Below are 23,569 nucleotides of genomic sequence, written 5' to 3' on the forward strand. Positions count from 1 at the left end.
ACCTGGGGAAAGAGCTCTGGGGGAGGGACTTTGGGGCATATAGCGCTACCTGGGGAAAGAGCTCTGGGGGAGGGACTTTGGGGCATATAGCGCTACCTGGGGAAAGAGCTCTGGGGTGGAGTGTGGCATTGTGTCCCCAGAGAGACTGAGCTAAAATCCATCCAGGTTTCCAAAGCAGGGTTTATTACTAATAAATTATCTAGATTCACTTTATCCACCAAAAATGGACATATCACAACTACTATCTATCGTAAAAACTGCTCTGCTAATACCATATTAAATGCAACATCTTGTCATCCTCATCATCTTGTATACAATATTCCATACAGCCAATTTCTACGGCTAAGACACATCTGCTCAAACAAGCCAGATTTTCTACAACAATCAGACAACCTTTTCAACAGACTTATAAACAGGGGTTATCCAGAAAAAATTCTACTTGAAGCCTTTAAAAAAAAAAAAAGCATCTACTATGAACAGATCTAATGTTTTCAATAGAAATAAAACTAGTTACGATTAAAAAAAACTCCATAAAAGGTACAAAGGCAGCTCTAATAAAATAAAAACCTTATCTTGCATTCTAACGTTTAGTCCTCAATATAATGAAATAAAGAAAATAGCTAATAGAAATCTAACTATCCTGAAAACAGACTCAACTTTGAGATATATCTTAAATAGCGATGAGCTATTATTTTGTCGCCCGCGGCTATTATTTCATTGTGCAGTTATTCTTTTGACGCTCACGACTATTCTTTTGTCGCCCGCGGCTATTATTTCATTGTGCAGCTATTCTTTTGTCGCCCGCGGCTATTCTTTTGTCGCCCGCGGCTATTATTTCATTGTGCAGCTATTCTTTTGTCGCCCACGGCTATTATTTCATTGTGCAGTTATTCTTTTGACGCTCACGACTATTCTTTTGTCGCCCTCGGCTATTATTTCATTGTGCAGCTATTCTTTTGTCGCCCGCGGCTATTCTTTTGTCGCCCGCGGCTATTATTTCATTGTGCAGCTATTCTTTTGTCGCCCGCGGCTATTATTTCATTGTGCAGCTATTCTTTTGTCGCCCGCAGCTATTATTTCAATGTGCAGCTATTCTTTTGTCGCCCGCGGCTATTATTTCAATGTGCAGCTATTCTTTTGTCGCCCGCGGCTATTCTTTTGTCACCCGCGGCTATTATTTAATTGTGCAGCTATTCTTTTGTCACCCGCGGCTATTATTTCATTGTGCAGTTATTCTTTTGACGCTCACGACTATTCTTTTGTCGCCCGCGGCTATTATTTCATTGTGCAGCTATTCTTTTGTTGCCCGCGGCTATTATTTCATTGTGCAGCTAATCTTTTGTCGCCCGCGGCTATTCTTTTGTCGCCCGCGGCTATTATTTAATTGTGCAGCTATTCTTTTGACGCTCACGACTATTCTTTTTTGACGCTGGCGATAACTTTTGGACGTGCAGCAAAGTTTTCCATGGCCAATTTTTTCATCCGTTTCGCTAAACAATCTGCCAATGGCGAAACGTGGAAATTCGCTGGCAAAACATTTCGCCCATCACTAATCTTAAATGGTTACAAATTTGTTGGCAGGAGAACTGAAACCCGGGGTAATAAATCTCCCTAGCCTTATTCAATCCAACACACAAACTCAGACATGGCTACTATAGGAACGTACAAATGTGGATCTAAACAATTCATTACCCGTAACTTCATTTTAAAGATCAAAATCTTTATTTCTTCTACCACAGGTAAAACTTATCAAATAAAACACTATATAAATTGTAATCCCAAATATGTAATTTATTTATTTACATGCACAAAGTGTAACAAAAAATACATAGGTCAAACCAGCAGAAAACTCAAGGAACGTATTCGAGAAGACATTCTAAACATTACAAATGAAAAATGTAACACGTCAGTAGCAAAACACTTCTCAGAATGTTCAAATAGATCCCTTTCATACCTGGCAGTTGTAGGAATAGATAAAGTCCTTTCAAACCCTTGAGGTGGTAATATCATCAACACTCTGATTAAACAAGAAACTAAATGGATTCTCTACCTCAAAACTAGACAACCAGATGGTTTAAACTATGACTATGATGTTTCATGTTATGTATGATGTGGATAAAAGCATGTTCCAGATTACTCTGCTTTTCTGAAACATGCTTCAATAATTGCATAGCTGCAGTACCTTTACATAGTTACATAGTTACATAGGGTTGAAAAAAGACCAGAGTCCATCAAGTTCAACCCATCCAAGTAAACCCAGCACACCTAACCCACACCTACCAATCTATACACTCACATACATAAACTATAAATACAACCACTAGTACTAACTGTAGATATTAGTATCACAATAGCCTTCGATATTCTGATTGTTCAAGAACTCATCCAGGCCCCTCTTATAGGCATTAACAGAATCTGCCATTACCCCATCACTAGGAAGGGCATTCCCCAACCCCCTCACTGCCCTCACCGTGAGGAACCCCCTATGCTGCTTCAAATGGAAGCTCCGTTCCTCTAATCTAAAGGGGTGGCCTCTGGTGCGTTGATTGTTTTTATGGGTAAAAAGAACATCCCCCAACTGCCTATAATCCCCTCTAATGTACTTGTACAGAGTAATCATGTCCCCTCGCAAGCGCCTCTTTTCCAGAGAAAACAACCCCAACCCTGACAGTCTAACCCCATAGTTTAACCCTTCCATCCCCTTTACCAGTTTAGTTGCACGTCTCTGCACTCTCTCCAGCTCATTAATATCCTTCTTAAGGACTGGAGCCCAAAACTGCCCCCCATACTCACTGTTACTGCCCCCCATACTCACTGTTACTGCCCCCCATACTCAGGGTGAGGCCTTACCAGGGACCTATAAAGGGGCAAAATTATGTTTCATCCCTTGAGTCAATGCCCTTTTTTATACAAGACAGCACTTTATTTGCTTTAGTAGCCACAGAATGACACTGCCTGGCATTAGACAAGTTGTTATCTACAAAACCCCCTAGATCCTTCTCCATTAAGGATCCCCCAACACACTCCCATTCAGTAGATAGTTTGTGTTTATATTATTTCTACCAAAATGCATAACTTTGCACTTATCAACATTGAACCTCATTTTCCAGTTTGCTGCCCAGTTTTCCAGTTTTTTTTTACTTAATAACATTTATCAATCTGTGCCTAATGGTGGATACCATTTACTAATAAACTGTGTTTAAATATATTATTGTGCCTAATGAGGGATACTACTTTTATTTACAATGTATCCTGCATACCTTGCCTTTTAATCTAATTACAAAGTATATGTTATTGATGTTAATTGATTCAGCTTTGTGATTGGCTAACCTTTGTTTGATCCGGTTGGCCACCTGACCATTACATATTGTGTATCTGTAAACTGTTATTCAGCCTATAATTAAGTACCCTGTTGGTATGAAACGCGTAAGGCTATGTTTTTGATTTTTATATATGGATAAATAAACTGAAAGTTCTTCTTTTACAAACGCTGCTTCCTGACAACTTTCTGCTTCTTGATTCCGGATGTGCCTGCCAGCATCTCTCTATTTGTGACATTATTACTGGCCCCCTAAGCTGAAGGCCTGGGGCATGAGCACCCGGGCCCACCTATACAGAGGGTATGATTTCTTATAAGCTAAAACTGTTATCTATCAATATATCCCTTTGAATACAGGGTTTATTACTCTTTGCAAGTTATAATTACTTTATCTTTACACCCAGTTATATAAAGTTGATATTTGCTACAAACTGTGTGTGATTATTCCAGTGGAAATCCCCTTGAGGTGTGCTCCTCAGTGTCCACTAGGTGGCGGCACTGCGCTAAATCCCAGTCCCAGTACCTTTTATCTGCAAAAGGGGACCAAATTTCCTGTTTTAAGCAAATATACAGCCCAAAATAAGTGAGTGTGCCAAGAAAGGGTTACATTTGTACAAACCATGTAACTGTGTCTCCTTCATCGAATATGGAAGTTTTCCTTTAAACCTCCAAGAGAGAGAGATACACTGGGTGTTATTTGGAGGGCTTAAACTTCATTGCCTTTTTTAACCCAAATTAACCATGTAACTATGTAAAAAAACAAAACAAAAGTAACATTGACAAACCTATTTTGTAGAGATTTCTCTTCTTCATGCTCCCCATGATTCAAAACAATTCTTAACTATAAATAATTCTATTGTTTTCTAACAACATTGTCTTTTCTGTTCAGTTCAGGCCTTAGAAATATGATATAGCACTTGGGAATGAATATACAGCCCAATAACCCAGCACTGGAGGATAAGATGGCAAATATCTCAACTGCCACCATTCTACTGCCCTTACTGCTCAGGTATGCAGGGACAAATGCCCCCCACACGCTACAGAACCCCAACATACTGAAAGTGATGTTTTTAGCCTCATTAAATCGGTCAGGGAAATCCTTGGCTAGAAATGCAGCAATGAAACTTAGTAGGGCCAATGTTCCTATATATCCAAATATACAAAATAGGAAAAAGCCTGATCCTTCATTACACAGCAGAATAATATAGTCTGGGTCAGAAAGAGTATCAGCCTCTGGAAATGGAGGATTAGAGGCCATCCACATAGCAGAGATGACAATCTCAACTAAAGAACATACAATGACTAATATGATGGCCAGTTGGGTTCCTACATACTTCTTCAGCTTGCTCCCAGGCTTTGTGGCATTGAAGGCAATAATAACTGTGAGAGTTTTAGCCAACACAGAAGAAACAGAAATAGTAAATACAACTCCAAATGTTACTTGTCGGAGGAGACAACATATCTGAGTTGGGCGCCCAATGAATAATAAAGTGCAGAGGAAACACAACATGAGAGAGATGAGGAGGAGACAGCTGAGATATCGGTTGTTGTCTCTCACTATAGGAGTCTCGCGGTACTTTATAAAGATTCCCAGGATTACAGCACAAGAGATGGAGAATGTTACAGAGATGGAGGATAAAGTAGCGCCCAGTTGGTCTCCATAGGAAAGGTAATTTATATTCCTCGGGAAGCAGCTGTTTCTAACAGAATTTGACTTTTCATATTTAGAGCATTTCATACAACTCGGGGCATCTGTAGCAAAAAAAAGAACAGTTAGATATTAGATATTAGATGACATTTTGTAAAAATAGTCAATTGTCGTATTCTTGTTTTGTTAAGACAGTATTTCTTTGTCAATTAATTTTTTGAGATGCAATCTGCCGTATGCCATCCTCACCTGGCCATAGGGGCTCATCAGGAGCCTCATGCAAGAAGTGTTTGGTGGCAACTGAGCAAAACCTGGACTTTATGGTGCAAAGGGGCTGTTATAGGCTAAAGAGCATGCTCAGACTGGATTTCTGCTGCACCCTAGGCCTAGGGTAACTTAGTAGAAATTTTTGAATGATGATAAAAAAACAAATATAATACATTTCTCATCAATATCTCTTGTAACATTTTTAGATTTTTACAAAAAATGTATTAGTAAACTCACCAACATTATATTTGTCTGTGTGTTTTATTTGTCGCTTATAAATAGAAAATCTTTTTTTTATTTGTCAAATAAAAGAAAGTCTCTTGGTATAAGTTAGTAACTGTATTTAAAAAAGACATGGGTAATGTAAGTTTACACATGTTGGCCAGTTTCTCACATGGTTTTATGCTAAAAAGACACTAATAAAGACACTACTGAATGATGGGAAAGGGAACATTCACTTAGCCCTTTCCTCGGGTGAAGAGGACTTGGGCAACTGACTGACACAGGATAATGGCATCATGGAAACTTCCAGGAAAGCCAGATTGCACACTCATGATCCACATGTGAGAATCACACACCACCTGGATATTGATGGGATGTGTGAGTTCCTACTGTAGAAGCTCTCTTGTTGAAGCCAAGGTGGTGTGAGTGGAACATGAGTGCAGTCAGTGGCTCCCAGTCAATTTGGAAAATGCACAATGAGGAAAAACTTCTGCAGATCTTATCCACTCTTGCAAGCACAGGAGGCAGGTAAGGGGGTATAAAGCCATTCTTGTGTCAAAACTCTCTTTCAGACTAAATGGGGAGGGTTTTAATTGGTAAGCCTGTATTGATTTTTTGCAGTCTTTAACCATTTCCTGTAGGAAAGGACAGTCAAGGTCAAATCAAGGTTTTTGAATTAATAAACTTGAATATTCAAATGTTTGCTGTCTCCGGGCAACTTTGTCACCTCAAAACTGCCTAGAAAAATTTTTCAACTAAAAAGTTGTGAGGGTTTTGTTATATCTCGAACATTCAAGTCTCAAATATCAAATCTCCAGTGTCGAAAGAACATATGAATATATGAAATCTTTAGAACTGTGGGAATACTGAATACAGGTCCAATAAATCAAAAAACTTCATTTTTCACTCTTGAACTTTGATAAATGTGCCCAATAGTTTTATGGATAACATTTAGCAAAACACATACAATAACCTAAGGAACTCACGTTATTGTCCAAAAATAGACAAATAGTGTTTGATAAGTAAAAAGTGAAGCGAAAAAGTTAAGACGAAAGAAAACAGTGGAAGAAGGAAAAAAAGAGAAAAGAAAGAGATCAGCCTTGAATTTTGATTTTGAAGGATAAAAGTAGGAAGTCTACTTATGGGAAAACAGTAGAAGTGGAAATGCCCTTGAGCTCCCAAATAGGCCCCATTTCTAAATATCAAGGATTCATTATTAAGTTATTTTGCAAAGATGCTTTTCTCCCTTCACACACCCTATTGCTGTTAACCTGGTTCAGCCCTTCAGCTAAACTCAATAAATCTGGAGATTTCCATGTAGCTCCTATAGGCATGAGAGCAGTAGCAAGAACATGATTTGATACAATTAAAAAAAGTTTGAAAAGCTTGAGGAATGGTCTGCCCAGAATAAAGACTTTTGGATTCTTAGTTAATGAGTATTTTTTAACTTTGAAACATGGCTCACATTCTTTCTGTCCTCTGACTACTCCTCTCTCCTGCTGGGTGACTTCCATGGCCATCTACAGTGGACCTTTGGTAGCACTCATGGAAAAGGCCACTGTCTTGATGGCCACTGTGTTTTTACCAAACACTGCACCCCCAGCTACTCACAATATCTCCTTTCCCTTTCTCTGACCATCATCTATTCCATTATCACTTTCTCACTCCTACCACTAAAAGGGTATTATAGAGAAAGCTACACCCCACTATACTTCCATTCCTGGCATCCACACTCAATATTTCACTCTCCTAGCACACTTCTTCCTTTGACCCTGATTATCTTGACCTTAAATACAACACTGCTCTGACTTCCTCCCTGGATCTTCATGCCCCTCTCCTCCCACACCAAAAACAAGCTTCTAATCCCAGACCCTAGTTAAACACCACCACCCGCCTGCTTTGCTTATGCACTTGCTTATCTGAACGAAAATGGAGGAAATATCTTGCACTACCTGACTTTCTTCACCACAAGTTTCTCCTCTCTAGTTCACCACTACTCTCTTTCAGGCTAAAAATATAACTACTCTTAACTCATTAACATGCATAAATCTAACCTATAGCACCTTTTCTCTCTGATCAGTTCAATGCTCAAACCTCAGACTGCAACATAATCACTTCCTGTCTCTTCATATGACCATCGTTACAAAGCTTCATAGAGCACCCTTTGACTCCTCCCAGTCCCTGAATATAATTCCTTCTCTCCTCTGTCTCCAACTGGCCGTGGAACTTTCTGTATACAACCATCTTTTCGGCCCCTTTAGTTTAACATTACAGTTAAAAATGTCACCCTCCATCTAGTTCCCCAAGGCAGGTCACCTTAGACCCATCTCTCACATTTTCAGTCCACATTGCATCCTTTATTAGAACATGCCACTTCTTTCTAAGAAACATTGTGAAAATACGCCCCCTCCTCTGCCCCTCCACTCCTAAAACACTTGTACAGGCTCTCATACTGTTGAATCACATCTTCACCCACTTAAACTCAATCCTCACTGCAGCTCCCTACATGATCTCATCCGCTTTTAAATGATTCCCCTCCATCTCACCATGAAAATCTGTCTCCTGGCTTCAGGTCAAGTGGCACATTAAATACAAAATTCTTATGCTGTCTTTCAGATTAATTCATTCTTCTGCTCCTCTCAATATATCAGCTCTTATCATGCACTCCCTCCCGGGCCTTGAGCTCGGCTTGGGACAATCTACTGACCATACTGTTAGAAGATGTCTAGACAAAGAAAAAGTAAATTTACTAATGGACCATGGGCACTCTCAATGGGTCTACCCGACTGATATCTGGCCTAAATTTTATTATTGATTTTATTTTCCGTTGGATTGGGAACCTCAACAGCTCATTGATGCTGTCCTTTGTCAGACAGTGCCTATGACTGCAGCTTCCATTCAATCGTTTTGCCCTAGGGCCCAATATTATCCTGATATATTCCAATTTAGGCGCGTATATCGGGAAAAGCTCAGCTCATTTGGTGACCTCGCCAAACAAGCAGCTCTAACCATGTCTGGCCACCTTTAGGGTCCCAGTCGATAACTTAGTATTTTCAATGGTTCTCCCAGACTTGGACAATTTTTGTAGAATCATTTTGGTTTGTTCAAACCATGGAACAACTTTGAAATCATATTATATGCAGGGAAAGCAGGGGGTAAGTTATGATAAAACATCATCAGCAAAAAAAGTTGAAACTTCTTAGTTGATACCTTGACCCCAGCGATATCTGGGTTGGTTTAAATAAGGCTGATAAATATGTTATTCTCTGGAAAATGTCCATTGCTTGGAAATGCAATCAGAGTTAATCAGAGTGTACAGCAGCTCTGTGAGGCATGGGCCAAAGTATCTAGATCTTATGTTTTTTTATGAGGAAATAGAATTAAAAGGGAACTACACGTTTTATATTTTTTTTCATTTTTTCATTTGTTTCCCAGCTGTTACCATCCCCCCTGCTTCTAGATTTATTAAAGACCCTTTGCCTTTGAGACCAGACGTACCTGTTATGTTAGACATCTCCCCATCGGCACACAGTACACAGGTATAACAGCAACTTGGCGCCCCTTCTACTTTAGCTTTCCTGAATCCAGGCTTACAGGGCTCGCTACAGCGAGAATGGGCAAACTGTGGGGTAGAATGGAAACATGAATTTCAAGAAGAATAATAATGATGAGCATTAAGCAATTGTGCTAATAAATGTATTATTTGCATCACAAAAAAGGAACCGTCTTTTGAATTTTAATTACTAAGTTCTGTGCTTTATCAACAATATTATTAGTTTCTATAAACACATAAGTAATTTTCTTACTGGCTGGGATTTAGAAATGAAGATGAATAACGTTGCCCCTTTGCAACTGAGGTCCCTGCATTTGGTATCTCTGTATATACAAGTGCCTACTCTTTGCACACCAGGTGCAATCCTACCTGCACTAATGTTGGAGCCATGAGTTGCTCCCCTATCCTCAGCAGCCAATCAGTGTCTCCTGGAGAAGGGCATCCATGGGAACTAACAGTTCTGAGACCAACTGCAGGAATGCTCTGCCTGCAGGGGCTTAATGGGGAGCCCCCTAACATGGCCTGCAAATCAAGAATGATGGCCACATGGTACATAAATGGACATATAGCTTGGGTACCCCTAAATCTGAAACACTAATATAGAGCTTGAAACATAATACATAACATATTGCCCCTAGAGTAGTGGAGGGGAAACATAAACCTGAAAGAAATAAAGGGTTTGTTTCAACCCAGATATGTTTTGGTGAATTTTATTTTATTTTTATCAAAGAGGGTTTGTATCCAAATCCCAATGTGGCTTCCTTATACTTACACACAGGGAAAACAGATTGTATCGGTGCTGTTACCTCAGAAAAGTACGGGCCCCAGAGATTGGCGCTGTCATTGACAAATAGTTTCCCATCAGATTCAGATCCATCAAAGCTTCCAACCTTTATACTTTTTTTGTTTCCTATTTCTAAGAAGTACCATTTCAGTATATCATAACGGGCTTGTGGGTTTCCATTGTCTTTAAAGTATATTTTGTCCCCAGAAGACGTTCTAAATGTCACATGTGGCATCAATGCATTTAGCTGCAAAAATATTTAAAGGTACATATAGTTAGAAATTACATTATTATGAAACACTTTATTCTTATATATATATATAGTTCAGTCTATATCAACATTGGGGTAACAGTCACCCTGCTATAGTTCCAGGGGTACCCAGGGCACAAATAAGCACACACCCCAAATCCCCCCCAACTAGCCTTCAGGCTGGGCCCCCTTAGCCCATAACAAGGTTACAGATATATAGAAACATTGGGGTAACAGTCACCCTGCTATAGTTCCAGGGGTACTCAGGGCACAAATAAGCACTCACCCCAAATCCCCCCCTAACTGGCCTTCAGGCTGGGCCCCCTTAGCCCATAACAAGGTTACAGATATATAGAAACATTGGGGTAACAGTCACCCCGCTATAGTTCCAGGGGTACCCAGGGCACAAATAAGCACTCACCCCAAATCCCCCTAACTGGCCTTCAGGCTGGGCCCCCTTAGCCCATAACAAGGTTACAGATATATAGAAACATTGGGGTAACAGTCACCCCGCTATAGTTCCAGGGGTACCCAGGGCACAAATAAGCACTCACCCCAAATCCCCCCCTAACTGGCCTTCAGGCTGGGCCCCCTTACCCCATAACAAGGTTACAGATATATAGAAACATTGGGGTAACAGTCACCCCGCTATAGTTCCAGGGGTACCCAGGGCACAAATAAGCACTCACCCCAAATCCCCCCCTAACTGGCCTTCAGGCTGGGCCCCCTTAGCCCATAACAAGGTTACAGATATATAGAAACATTGGGGTAACAGTCACCCTGCTATAGTTCCAGGGGTACCCAGGGCACAAATAAGCACTCACCCCAAATCCCCCCCTAACTGGCCTTCAGGCTGGGCCCCCTTAGCCCATAACAAGGTTACAGATTGGGGTAACTGTCACCCCACTATTATTATAAAATCATCTCCATTAACTTTAAATCTGCATAAAATAACACATGGACAGTGTTTCCCCTAAATGTAGCACAAAGGGAAATAAAGAAATTAAAAGTACATTAAAATAAATATTACATACATCAGCCAAAAATCACTCATGGACCATATCACAAATCTTACAGAATCTTACAAACTTGTGCAAACAATAACCTTCAGTAAGTTGTCTACCAGTAGTGACTATTAAAAAGGACAATAATTTCAAATTTTTAACCTTGGAAAGCAAGTTGCAGGCAAAATGTATTAATTGTAAAAAGGAATGAAGCAGTAGAATTCATATGAAATCAGATAAGAGTGAGTGTTGGACAGGCCAGACCGGGGGTGAGTGAGTGTAGGACAGGCCAGACCGGGGGTGAGTGAGTGTAGGACAGGCCAGACCGGGGGTGAGTGAGTGTAGGACAGGCCAGACCGGGGGTGAGTGAGTGTAGGACAGGCCAGACCGGGTGCGAATGAGTGTAGGACAGGCCAGACCGGGTGCGAGTGAGTGTAGGACTGGCCAGACCGGGTGCGAGTGAGTGTAGGACTGGCCAGACCGGGGGTGAGTGAGTGTAGGACTGGACAGACCGGGGGTGAGTGAGTGTAGGACAGGCCAGACCGGGGGTGAGTGAGTGTAGGACGGGCCAGACCGGGGTTGAGTGTAGGAGGGGCCAGACCGGGGGTGAGTGAGAGTAGGACAGGCCAGACCGGGGGTGAGTGAGTGTGGGACAGGCCAGACCAGGGGTGAGTGAGTGTGGGACAGGCCAGACCAGAGGTGAGTGAGTGTAGGACAGGCCAGACCGGGGGTGAGTGAGTGTAAGACAGGCCAGACCGGGGGTGAGTGAGTGTAGGACAGGCCAGACTGGGGGTGAGTGAGTGTAGGACAGGCCAGACCGGGGGTGAGTGAGTGTAGGACAGGCCAGACCGGGGGTAAGTGAGTGTAGGACAGGCCAGACCGGGGGTGAGTGAGTGTAGGACAGGCCAGACCGGGGGTGAGTGAGTGTAGGACAGGCCAGACCGGGGGTGAGTGAGTGTAGGACGGGCCAGACCGGGGGTGAGTGAGTGTAGGACGGGCCAGACCGGGGGTGAGTAAGGGTAGGACAGGCCAGACCGGGGGTGAGTGAGTGTAGGACAGGCCAGCCCGGGGGTGAGTGAGTGTAGGACAGGCCAGACCGGGGGTGAGTGAGTGTAGGACAGGCCAGACCAGGGGTGAGTGAGTGTAGGACAGGCCAGACCGGGGGTGAGTGAGTGTAGGACAGGCCAGACCGGGGGTGAGTGAGTGTAGGACAGACCAGACCGGGGGTGAGTGAGTGTAGGACAGGCCAGACCGGGGGTTAGTAAGTGTAGGACAGGCCAGACCGGGGGTGAGTGAGTGTAAGACAGGCCAGACCGGGGGTGAGTGAGTGTAAGACAGGCCAGACCGGGGGTGAGTGAGTGTAGGACTGGCCAGACCGGGGGTGAGTGAGTGTAGGACAGGCCAGACCAGGGGTGAGTGAGTGTAGGACAGGCCAGACCGGGGGTGAGTGAGTGTAGGACAGGCCAGACCGGGGGTGAGTGAGTGTAGGACTGGCCAGACCGGGGGTGAGTGAGTGTAGGACAGGCCAGACCGGGGGTGAGTGAGTGTAGGACTGGCCAGACCGGGGGTGAGTGAGTGTAGGACAGGCCAGACCGGGGGTGAGTGAGTGTAGGACAGGCCAGACCGGGGGTGAGTGGGACACAGTTGGGCAGCTTGACTATATTACAATAAATGGACAAACAATCGCCTGTTTGGTTTAACCTTTTACTGCCAATGATGTATGGGATACATCGTGGCAGTAAAAGGGCTTAAATGCCAATGACGTGTCTCATACGTCGTTGGCATTTAAAGGCTGCAGAGAGTTTCTATCAATGACAGCCCCCCTGGGCAACGTGCCAGGGGGGCTGTCATGAGGGTCCTGTGAAGCGATCGTGTCGCAGGACCCTCCAGGAAGCAGCAGACGCGATGCGATCGCGTCTGCTGCTTCCTGCTTCCTGTCTCTCCCCCTAGCGCCGGCCCACTGGAGGAGGAGGCAATCGGGTCTTCAGGACAGGTAAGGTGTTTGGTTTTTTTTGCATTTACACACTTACACACACACTTACATACATTTATACACACTTACATACATTTATACACACTTACAGAACACATTTTAGCAGTTTTTTTTCCCATTTTTCACACTTTTATACACTTATTTACACTCATATACACACTTACACACTGTCACACAACTTTTACACATGTACACACATGTATACACAAACACTTTGTTTTGGGGTTTTTTTGTTTTTTTTTTCATTTTACCACTTTGTTTTTGGTTTCTTTTATCTAAAAACAGTTTATTTTGACAGCGTGACTATTGGATCAGATATTCTGACCACTAATTACACTGTCATGCGACTTATTTTGTTGTTTCACTGATTTGAATAATTTTTGTGGTTTTATTGCATTTTATCCCTGTATAAGTGTTCCTAATCTGTTTTTAGCGTAGCTTTGCCAGGTGTAACTTTGGTGTACAAAAACAACTTTGCCAATTTTGAATTCATCAGAATGTGTACTTTCCAAAAATATATGGTTTTCTGGGGGTCTGTGTATAGTTAGGGGGGGTTACGGCACATCATTCGCTGACAGGGGGCTCTGTGTGCAAAAGCTGAGTTGGCAGGCGAGAAATCCTTATGCGCTATTTTCATTTTGGGGTCAGTACATTCCACAGACTTTGGTATATCTATGCATATTGGGCATCAAACTGTTTAGCAGACCTTAGGTGTTCCTATTTGGGGTGACTTGCCTTTGTACGCAAGAAATTGTGTGAGATTAATGCGGCAAATTGCAACATTTTTAGGCGATTTTCTGAAATGTCATAAAAACCAATAACTTTAGGAAAGCTTTGCAGGTTGGTACTTTGGTGTAGAAAGGACTCTTTACCCTTGTCGGATTTGTCAGAATGTGTACTTTCCAAAAATATATGGTTTTGTGGGGGTCTCTGTATAGTTAGGGGAAGTTTTGGCACATAATACACTGACAGGGGGCTCTGTGTGCAAAAGCTGAGTTGGCAGGCGTGAAATCCATATGCGCTATTTTCATTTTGGGGTCAGTACATACCACAGACTTTGGTATATCTATGCATATTGGGCATCAACCTGTTCAGTAGACCATAGGTGTTCCTATTTGGGGTGATTTGCCTTTATCTGATCTTTATCAAGAAATTGTGAGAGATAAATACGGCAAATTGCAACATTTTTATGCGATTTTGTAAATATCATATAAATCTGCAATCTTAGGAAAGCTTTACAGCTTGGTACTTTTTGTTTTAAGATCTCTACAATAAAGACAAGTTTTAGTGGACCAAGGAGTGCGTGCCATTTCTCTTCAAACTGATGTTAGCTTGGTACTTTGGAGCAAAAAGAAGTTTTTTCCCATTATAGATTCGGGGGGATGTGTACTTTCCAAAAATATATGGCTTTCTGGGGTGAGTGTACTTTTTTTGTAGCATTATCCCACATAAATGATGTAAATGTGTTGATTTTGCTGGAGCTGAAATAACAGAAATGATTAATCATATGGGGGTATGTTCACATAGTTGATCCAGGGACTGGTCCGATTGCCATCTTGGAGTCAGGAAGGAATTTTTTCCCCTCTGCAGCAAATTAGAGAGGCTTCAGATGGGGTTTTTTGCCTTCCTCTGGATCAACTAGTAGTTAGGCAGGTTATATATAGGCATTATGGTTGAACTTGATGGACGTATGTCTTGTTTCAACCCAACTTACTATGTTACTATGTTACATTGGGGCCCCTACATGCCACATACTTATGGAAACCTATACATATTGGGCATCAAACTGTTCAGTGGACCCCTAGTGTTCAAATTTAGGCTGTTTTATCTTGGTACCTAATGTTATGTAGGAGATAAGATGCTGCAAAGTGGAAGCTTTGAGGGGATTTTTGGAAATGTCATCAAAATTGCTAACTTTATAAAAGCTGTGTGGCTTGGTACTTTGGAGTAGAAAGACATGGGTACCCATTTTAGATTCGGGGGAATGTGTACTTTCCAAAAATATATGACTTTCTTGGGTGAGCATACTTTTTAGTAGCTTTATCCCACATAAATGATGTAAATGTGTTGATTTTGCTGGAGCTGAAATAACAGAAATGATTAATCATATGGGGGTATGTTCCCATTGGGGCCCCTACATGTCACATACTTATGGAAACCTATACATATTGGGCATCAAACTGTTCAGTGGACCCCTGGCATTCATATTTAGGGTGTTTTATTTGGTTACTTTATGACATGTAAGAGATAAGATACTATAGACTAGAAGCTTTGAAGCGATTTTTAAAAAAAAATCACAAATTTTGATAAAAACCAATAACTTTAGGAAAGCATTGCGACTTGATAGTTTGGAGTAGACAGACAGTTGGGCCTATTCTGTATTCCCCAGAATCTGTTCTTTCCAAAAATGTACAATTTTCTGGGATAAACCTTCTGTTAGTGGAATTTTTGGCCTTGAAATCTAAAGTATGCAGCTTTCTGGAGCAGTGCTTTGGAAATTTGGTAGGGTACTGCTGGGAGTTTTTGACCTATGCAAGTGAGAAATCTCCATAAAACTATATATATTCGGTTTTGGCACGTGCAGGAGACATGGGGCTTTCCAAATCAGTTGTATTTTCATGCATAAAATAATTTTTGTTTTTAGTATGTGTGTTTATATTATGGAAAATTTGATTTTTTTTGCATTTTTAGACATTTAGAAGCCTATATCTTGTTACAGAATTGGAATTACAGAAAAATTCTACCATAATTTGAAAGCTTAGGTTTTTCTGAAAAAAAACGATATATTGTTTTCCTGGGTAAACTAAAAGTCCCCCCGAGGAAAGACCCCTAAAATCAAACAGTGCAAAATGTTCAAAAACTGTCTGGCAATACAAGTTCCGCTTTGACCAAAATGGCTGGCAGTAAAAGGGTTAAAGGGGAGGGCACTTCAGTAGCTGTGGGCACAACATGTTACTATTCTATGATATGGGTAAGTGCAGAGAATCTCGTGTCTGTATCAATTAACACACAGTATAATTCCCATAACTGTACAAAGGAACGTACCTGCCATTGCTTAAAGTACATGTGTAGGCTCTCTGCTGATTTAGGGGAACGTGTCATTGTGCCGTACAGTTCATGGAGAGTGTGAGCCATTGTGTAAACTGCAGTGTAAACCCCATAAGCTATTCTGTAATTAAATGTTTCATAGAATTCCAGAACTGTATCATTAAATGTTTCATTCCCGGTACAATTTTTACGTGAGGTGTCTGTGTCTGAAAAGGTGCAATCAAATAATAGTCCCCAAATATATGGGAAAAAAGTATCCCGTTGATATTTATATGGATTTAAGGAATAGAAAAACTGCTTAAAACCAGGAATCTCCCCTTGTTGCAAGGAAATTACCAAAGTGCCATTGAAAGTTACTAATGCTGGTAAATATTTCAGCTCAGATATAAGGGAGAGAGATGAGGTTGCAATCCATATTTTATGAGGAATTTTTTCATCATTAAATAATACAGAAATATAGGAAACAGACTGTGAACTGAGAAAAAGAATGATCACATTGGCCGAGCTTCTGTAAAATGTTTTTCTAATTTCCATGACATATACCCGATTACATTGAGTCCAATCTCTGAGTATAATGAGGAAGGCCAAACAGACGCCATCTTTGCTCATTGCTTCTTGCAGCCTCTTATTGGCCCTGTTCCCAGTGTCATCATTTGATACAATAAGTCCAACCCATTTCCAGCCAAAATGCCTAATCAGGCTCATTATAGCATCAATTTCAGATAACTCATTGGGGATCATTCGGTAGAAAGACGGAAACTCTAGTCTGTTATTAAATATGGGATCAGCAGAGCCGTAACTGATCTGTAGATACAAGAAAAATACCCATTTCTTCCAAAATAAAATAAGAAACAGATATGGGAATAGCAAATTTCATACTTATTACAGGTATGTGCCATGTTATTCAGAATGCCCAGGACCTGGTGTTTTCTGGATAAGGGATCCTTACATAATGGTGATCTCCATACCTTAAGTCTAATAAAATATGATTTAATCCTTTCACTGCCAGCCGTTTTGGTCAAAGTGGAACTTGCACTGCCAAATAGTTTTTGGACATTTTGCCCTGTTTCATTTTAGGAATTTCCCCGGGGGGGCTTTATACAAGGACTGGAAAGTCCCATGTGTCTTGAACGTGCCAATACCAAATATATATAGTTTTATGGAGATTTCTTACTTGTAAAACTCCCAGCAGTACGCTACCAAATTTCTGAAGCTCTGCTCCAGAAAGCTGCATACTTTAGATTTCAAGGCCAAAAATTCCACTAACAGAAGGTTTATCCCATAAAATTATACATTTTTGGAAAGAACAGATTCTAAGGAAATCAGAATAGGCAAAACTGTCTGTCTACTCCAAACTATGAAGTTGCAATGCTTTCCTAAAGTTATTGGTTTTTATCAAAATTTTTGAATTTTTTAAAAATCGCTTCAAAGCTTCCAGTCTATAGTATCTTATCTCCTACAGGTCATAAAGTAACCAGATAAAACACCCTAAATATGAATGCCAGGGGTCCCCTGAACAGTTTGATGCCTAATATGTATAGGTTTACCTAAGTATGTGGCATGTAGGGGCCCCAATGGGAACATACCCCCATATGATTAATCATTTCTGTCATTTCAGCTCCAGCAAAATCAACACATTTACATCATTTATGTGGGATAAAGCTACTAAAAAGTACACTCACCCCAGAAAGTCATATATTTTTGGCAAGTACACATTCCCCCAAATCTAAAATGGGTACCAATATCTTTCTACTCCAAAGTACCAAGCCACACAGCTTTTATAAAGTTAGCAATTTTGATGACATTTCCAAAAATCCCCTCAAAGCTTCCACTTTGCAGCATCTTATCTCCCACATAGTGTTAGGTACCAAGATAAAACACCCTAAATTTGAACGCCAGGGGTCCCCTGAACAGTTTGATGCCCAATATGTATAGATTTAGCTAAGTATGTGGCATGTAGGGGCCCCAATGGGAACAAACCCCCATATGATCAACCATTTCTGTCATTTCAGCTCCAGCAAAATCAACATTCCCCTGAATTCAAAATGGGTACCCATGTCTTTCAACTCCAAAGTACCAAAGCTTTCCTAACTTTGCTGATTTTTATGACATTTCCAAAAACGACCTCAAAACTTCCAATATGCAGCATCTTATTTTACAGTTAATTAGGTAACCATATAAAACCCCCTAAATATGAACTCCAGAGGTCTACTGAACAGTTTGATGCCCACGGTACATAGGTTTATCAAAATATACCTTGTGCACACTAATTTCATGGCTTATCTTTACCTAATTCATAAACACATGGCAGTTTTATGTGGGATAGAAGCTGCAGAAATGTAGGGTGACCCCTGAAAACAATATAGTTTTGGAAAGTGCACATTCTGACAAACTCCCAACATGGGTAAAGAGTCCTTTCTACTCCAAAGTATCTGCAAAGCTTTCCTAAAGTTAATTGTTTTTATGACATTTCAGAAAATCACCAAAAAATTTTGAAAATTGCCACATTAATCTCACACAATTTCTTGCATACAAATCATAGCAAATCACCCCAAATAGGAACACCAGAGGCCTACTGAACAGTTTGTGCCCAATATGCATAGATATTCCAAAGTCTGTGGTGTGTACTGACCCCAAAATGAAAATAGCGCATATGGATTTCTCGCCTGCCAACTCAGCTTTTGCACACAGAGCCCCCTGTCAGTGTATTATGTGTTTAACACCCCCTAACTATACAGAGACCCCCAGAAAACCATATATTTTTTTAAAGTACATATTCTGACAAATCCAATATGGGTAAAGAGTCCTTTCTACACCAAAGTACCAATCTGCAAAGCTTTCCTAACGTTATTGGTTTCTATGACATTTCAGAAAACAGTTTGATGCCCAATATGCATAGATATACCAACAGCTGTGGTAAGTACTGACCCCAAAATGAAAATAGCGCATATGGATTTCTCGCCTGCCAACTCAGCTTTTGCATACAGCCCTTGCTGTCTGGTTCTTTGGCGGGCCCTATTAGGCCCAGTATTACACTGAATCCAACTCATTCCCCAACTCAAAGACTGAAGAAGGAAAAAGTCAGTAATAGGTTGAATTTACTAGCTGTCTATGGAATATGTTATTTCAGCACAGACCTGAGGGTACCTGTAGATCCCTGCGAGCCGCGCGATGGACAGAGATGATTCTGAAGACAAGTCTCCTATGAACCCCACAACCTTCCTGTTATTCCAGCAGCTGTAATTTGGGATTGGTCGTTCTGTTCCAGACAGGATGCCGAAAGCACTTGCAAAAGATATCATTCCCGAGGCCCAGGAGTCATAGATCTGATAGCCTAAAGTAACATTAGGCAGGATCTCCGGGTCCTTATTGATCTCCCCAATCGTATAAATGAAAACTAGTAGGTGGCGATAGCGTCTGAATGAGATTCTGTTATGTAGGGAGAGAGGTTTAATTATCCCAATCAATTAATGAGGTTAAATACAGAGATAATGTGAGTATTTCTAGCAAATGTGAGATTCAGGCAAAGACACTTTCATACGTGTAAAACTGTACTCAGATAATGAAAAGATCCTAAATATACGGGAATGTGCCCTCTGGTACCCAAACTGTCAGTCTGAAACTTAGGGGCCAATCATTAAACCGAAATGTTTTGGGTTTTTTTGAGAAAAATTCGTGTTTCTTCAGATTTATAGAACTTTTCGTAATGTCCACGAAAATATTGTTAAAATTCCACAACTTTTTTCGTGGTTTCCGTTAACTTCCTCAAAAATATCATATTTTTCGCAAAGATTATGACTATTTTGGAATTCATTCAAGCTTTGGTATTGTGACTATCTTTTGGCCGGGTTGGAGCTGCAGAGTGCCATTGAGCCCTATGGGAGACTTTCCTTGGGCCGGGTTGGAGCTGCAGAGTGCCATTGAGCCCTATGGGTGACTTTCCTTGGGCCGGGTTGGAGCTGCAGAGTGCCATTGAGCCCTATGGGAGACTTTCCTTGGGCGAGGTTGGAGCTGCAGAGTGCCATTGAGCCTATGGGAGACTTTCCTTGGGCTGGGTTGGAGCTGCAGAGTGCCATTGAGCCCAGGGGACTTCCTTGGCCGGGTTGGAGCTGCAGAGTGCCATTGAACCCTATGGGTGACTTTCTTGGGCGGGTTGGAGCTGCAGAGTGCCATTGAGCCCTATGGGAGACTTTCCTTGGGCTGGGTTGGAGCTGCAGAGTGCCATTGAGCCCTATGGGAGACTTTCCTTTGGCCGGGTTGGAGCTGCAGAGTGCCATTGAGCCCTATGGGAGACTTTCCTTGGGCCAGGTTGGAGCTGTAGAGTGCCATTGAGCCCTATAGGAGACTTTCCTTTGGCCGGGTTGGAGCTGCAGAGTGCCATTGAGCCCTATGGGAGACTTTCCTTGGGCCGGGTTGGAGCTGCAGAGTGCCATTGAGCCCTATGGGAGACTTTCCCTTGGGCTGGTTGAGCTGCAGAGTGCATTGAACCCTATGGGAGACTTTCCTTGGCCGGGTTGGAGCTGCAGAGTGCCATTGAGCCCTATAGGAGACTTTCCTTGGGCCAGGTTGGAGCTGCAGAGTGCCATTGAGCCCTATAGGAGACTTTCCTTTGGCCGGGTTGGAGCTGCAGAGTGCCATTGAGCCCTATGGGAGACTTTCCTTGGGCCAGGTTGGAGCTGCAGAGTGCCATTGAGCCCTATGGGAGACTTTCCTTGGGCTGGGATTGGAGCTGCAGAGTGCAATTGAACCCTATGGGAGACTTTTCCTTGGGCCGGGTTGGAGCTGCAGAGTTGCCATTGAGCCTATGGGATACTTTCCTTGGGCCGGGTTTGAGCTGCAGAGTGCCATTGAGCCTATGGGAGACTTCTTGGGCCGGGTTTGGAGCTGCAGAGTGCCATTGAGCCTATGGGAGACTTCCCTTGGGCCGGTTGGAGCTGCAGAGTGCCATTGAGCCCTATGGGAGACTTTCCTTTGGCCGGGTGGAGCTGCAGAGTGCCCATTGAGCCCTATGGGTGACTTTGCCTTGGGCCGGGTTGGAGCTGCAGAGTGCCATTGAGCCCTATGGGAGACTTTCTTTGGCCGGGTTGGGAGCTGCAGAGTGCCATTGAGCCCTATGGGTGACTTTCCCTTGGGCCGGGTTGGAGCTGCAGAGTGCCATTGAGCCCTATGGAGACTTTCCTTGGCCAGGTTGGAGCTGCAGAGTGCCATTGAGCCCTATGGGTGACTTCCCTTGGGCCGGGTTGGAGCTGCAGAGTGCCATTGAGCCTATGGGAGACTTTCCTTGGGCCGGGTTGGAGCTGCAGAGTGCCATTGAGCCCTATGGGAGACTTTTCCTTGGGCCGGGTTGGAGCTGCAGAGTGCCATTGAGCCCTATGGGTGACTTTCCTTGGGCCGGGTTTGGAGCTGCAGAGTGCCATTGAGCCCTATGGGAGACTTTCCTTGGGCCAGGTTGGAGCTGCAGAGTCCATTGAGCCCTATGGGTGACTTCCCTTGGGCGGGTTGGAGCTGCAGAGTGCCATTGAGCCCTATGGGAGACTTTCCTTGGGCCGGGTTGGAGCTGCAGAGTGCCATTGAGCCCTATGGGAGACTTTCCTTGGGCCAGGTTGGAGCTGCAGAGTGCCATTGAGCCCTATGGGAGACTTACAAAATCATACATTGAAGGTTTCAAAGCCAGAAAGATTTTCGCACCGTTTACGAACGGATCCCAAAATTTCGTTACTTTCGGAACTCAAACACAATATTTTCGTATGACCAAAAAATAATTTTCATGGCATTTTCGAATTATCGTGGATACTACAAATTTTTTTCTATAGTTATTTTAACCATAAAAATATTGTGGTTTAGTAAATGCGCCCCAAACCCTACCCTAGCTGCAGAGTGCCATTGAGCCCTATGGGAGACTTTCCTTGGGCCGGGTTGGAGCTGCAGAGTGCCATTGAGCCCTATGGGAGACTTTCTTGGGCCGGGTTGGAGCTGCAGAGTGCCATTGAGCCCTATGGGAGACTTTCCTTGGGCCGGGTTGGGAGCTGCAGAGTGCCATTGAGCCCTATGGGTGACTTTCCCTTGGCCGGGTTGGAGCTGCAGAGTGCCATTGAGACCTATGGGAGGCTTTCCTTGGGCCGGGTTGGAGCTGCAGAGTGCCATTGAGCCCTATGGGAGACTTTCCTTTGGCCGGGTTGGAGCTGCCAGAGTGCCATTGAGCCCTATGGGAGACTTTCCTTGGGCCAGGTTGGAGCTGCAGAGTGCCATTGAGCCCTATGGGAGACTTTCCTTGGGCTGGGTTGGAGCTGCAGAGTGCCATTGAGCCCTATGGTAGACTTTCCTTGGGCTGGGTTGGAGCTGCAGAGTGCCATTGAGCCCTAAGGGAGACTTTCCTTGGGCCAGGTTGGAGCTGCAGAGTGCCATTGAGCCCTATGGGAGACTTTCCTTGGGCTGGGTTGGAGCTGCAGAGTGCCATTGAGCCTATGGGTGACTTTCCTTTGGCCGGTTGGAGCTGCAGAGTGCCATTGAGCCCTATGGGAGACTTTCCTTTGGCCGGGTTGGAGCTGCAGAGTTGCCATTGAGCCCTATGGGTGACTTCCTTGGGCCGGGTTGGAGCTGCAGAGTGCCATTGAGCCCTATGGGAGACATTTCTTTTTGGCCGGGTTGGAGCTGCAGAGTGCCATTGAGCCCTATGGGTGACTTTCCTTGGGCCGGGTGGAGCTGCAGAGTGCCATGAGCCCTATGGGAGACTTTCCTTGGGCTGGGTTGGAGCTGCAGAGTGCCATTGAGCCCTATGGAGACTTTCCTTTGGCCGGGTTGGAGCTGCAGAGTGCCATGAGCCCTATGGGAGACTTTCCTTGGGCCGGGTTGGAGCTGCAGAGTGCCATTGAGCCCTATGGGAGACTTTCCTTGGGCCGGGTTGGAGCTGCAGAGTGCCATTGAGCCCTATGGGAGACTTTCCTTGGGCCGGGTTGGAGCTGCAGAGTGCCATTGAGCCCTATGGGAGACTTTCCTTGAGCCGGGTTGGAGCTGCAGAGTTCCATTGAGCCTATGGGAGACTTTCCTTGGGCGGGTTGGAGCTGCAGAGTGCCATTGAGCCCTATGGGAGGCTTTCCTTGGGTCGGGTGGAGCTGCAGAGTGCCATTGAGCCCTATGGGAGACTTTCCTTGGGCCGGGTTGAGCTGCAGAGTGCCATTGAGCCCTATGGGAGACTTTCCTTGGGCCGGGTTGGAGCTGCAGAGTGCCATTGAGCCCTATGGGAGACTTTCCTTGGCCGGGTTGGAGCTGCAGAGTGCCATTGAACCCTATGAGACTTTCCTTGGGCCGGGGTGGAGCTGCAGAGTGCCATTGAGCCCTATGGGAGACTTTCCTTGGGCCGGGTTGGAGCTGCAGAGTGCCATTGAGCCCTATGGGAGACTTTCCTTGGGCCGGGTTGGAGCTGCAGAGTGCCATTGAGCCCTATGGGAGACTTTCCTTGGGCCGGGTTGGAGCTGCAGAGT

The 23,569-nt window shown here is 43.5% G+C and overlaps 1 protein-coding gene across 1 annotated transcript in view; it reads right to left on the reverse strand.

Moving 5' to 3' along the window:
* Positions 1-4,172: 4,172 nt before the first annotated feature.
* The window catches only part of LOC116411017 (vomeronasal type-2 receptor 26-like), a 54,138-nt gene continuing 34,741 nt past the window's right edge, over positions 4,173-23,569 (reverse strand). Inside the window, exons 2-4 of the mRNA XM_031902782.1 lie at positions 9,816-10,040; positions 8,955-9,078; positions 4,173-5,071 (exon numbers count right to left, since the gene is read on the reverse strand). Coding sequence (XP_031758642.1) covers positions 4,173-5,071; positions 8,955-9,078; positions 9,816-10,040 — 1,248 coding nt within the window. The remainder of the gene's footprint in view (positions 5,072-8,954; positions 9,079-9,815; positions 10,041-23,569) is intronic.

This window comes from Xenopus tropicalis, chromosome 5 (assembly GCF_000004195.4).
Source record: "Xenopus tropicalis strain Nigerian chromosome 5, UCB_Xtro_10.0, whole genome shotgun sequence".
Lineage (NCBI taxonomy): Eukaryota > Metazoa > Chordata > Amphibia > Anura > Pipidae > Xenopus > Xenopus tropicalis.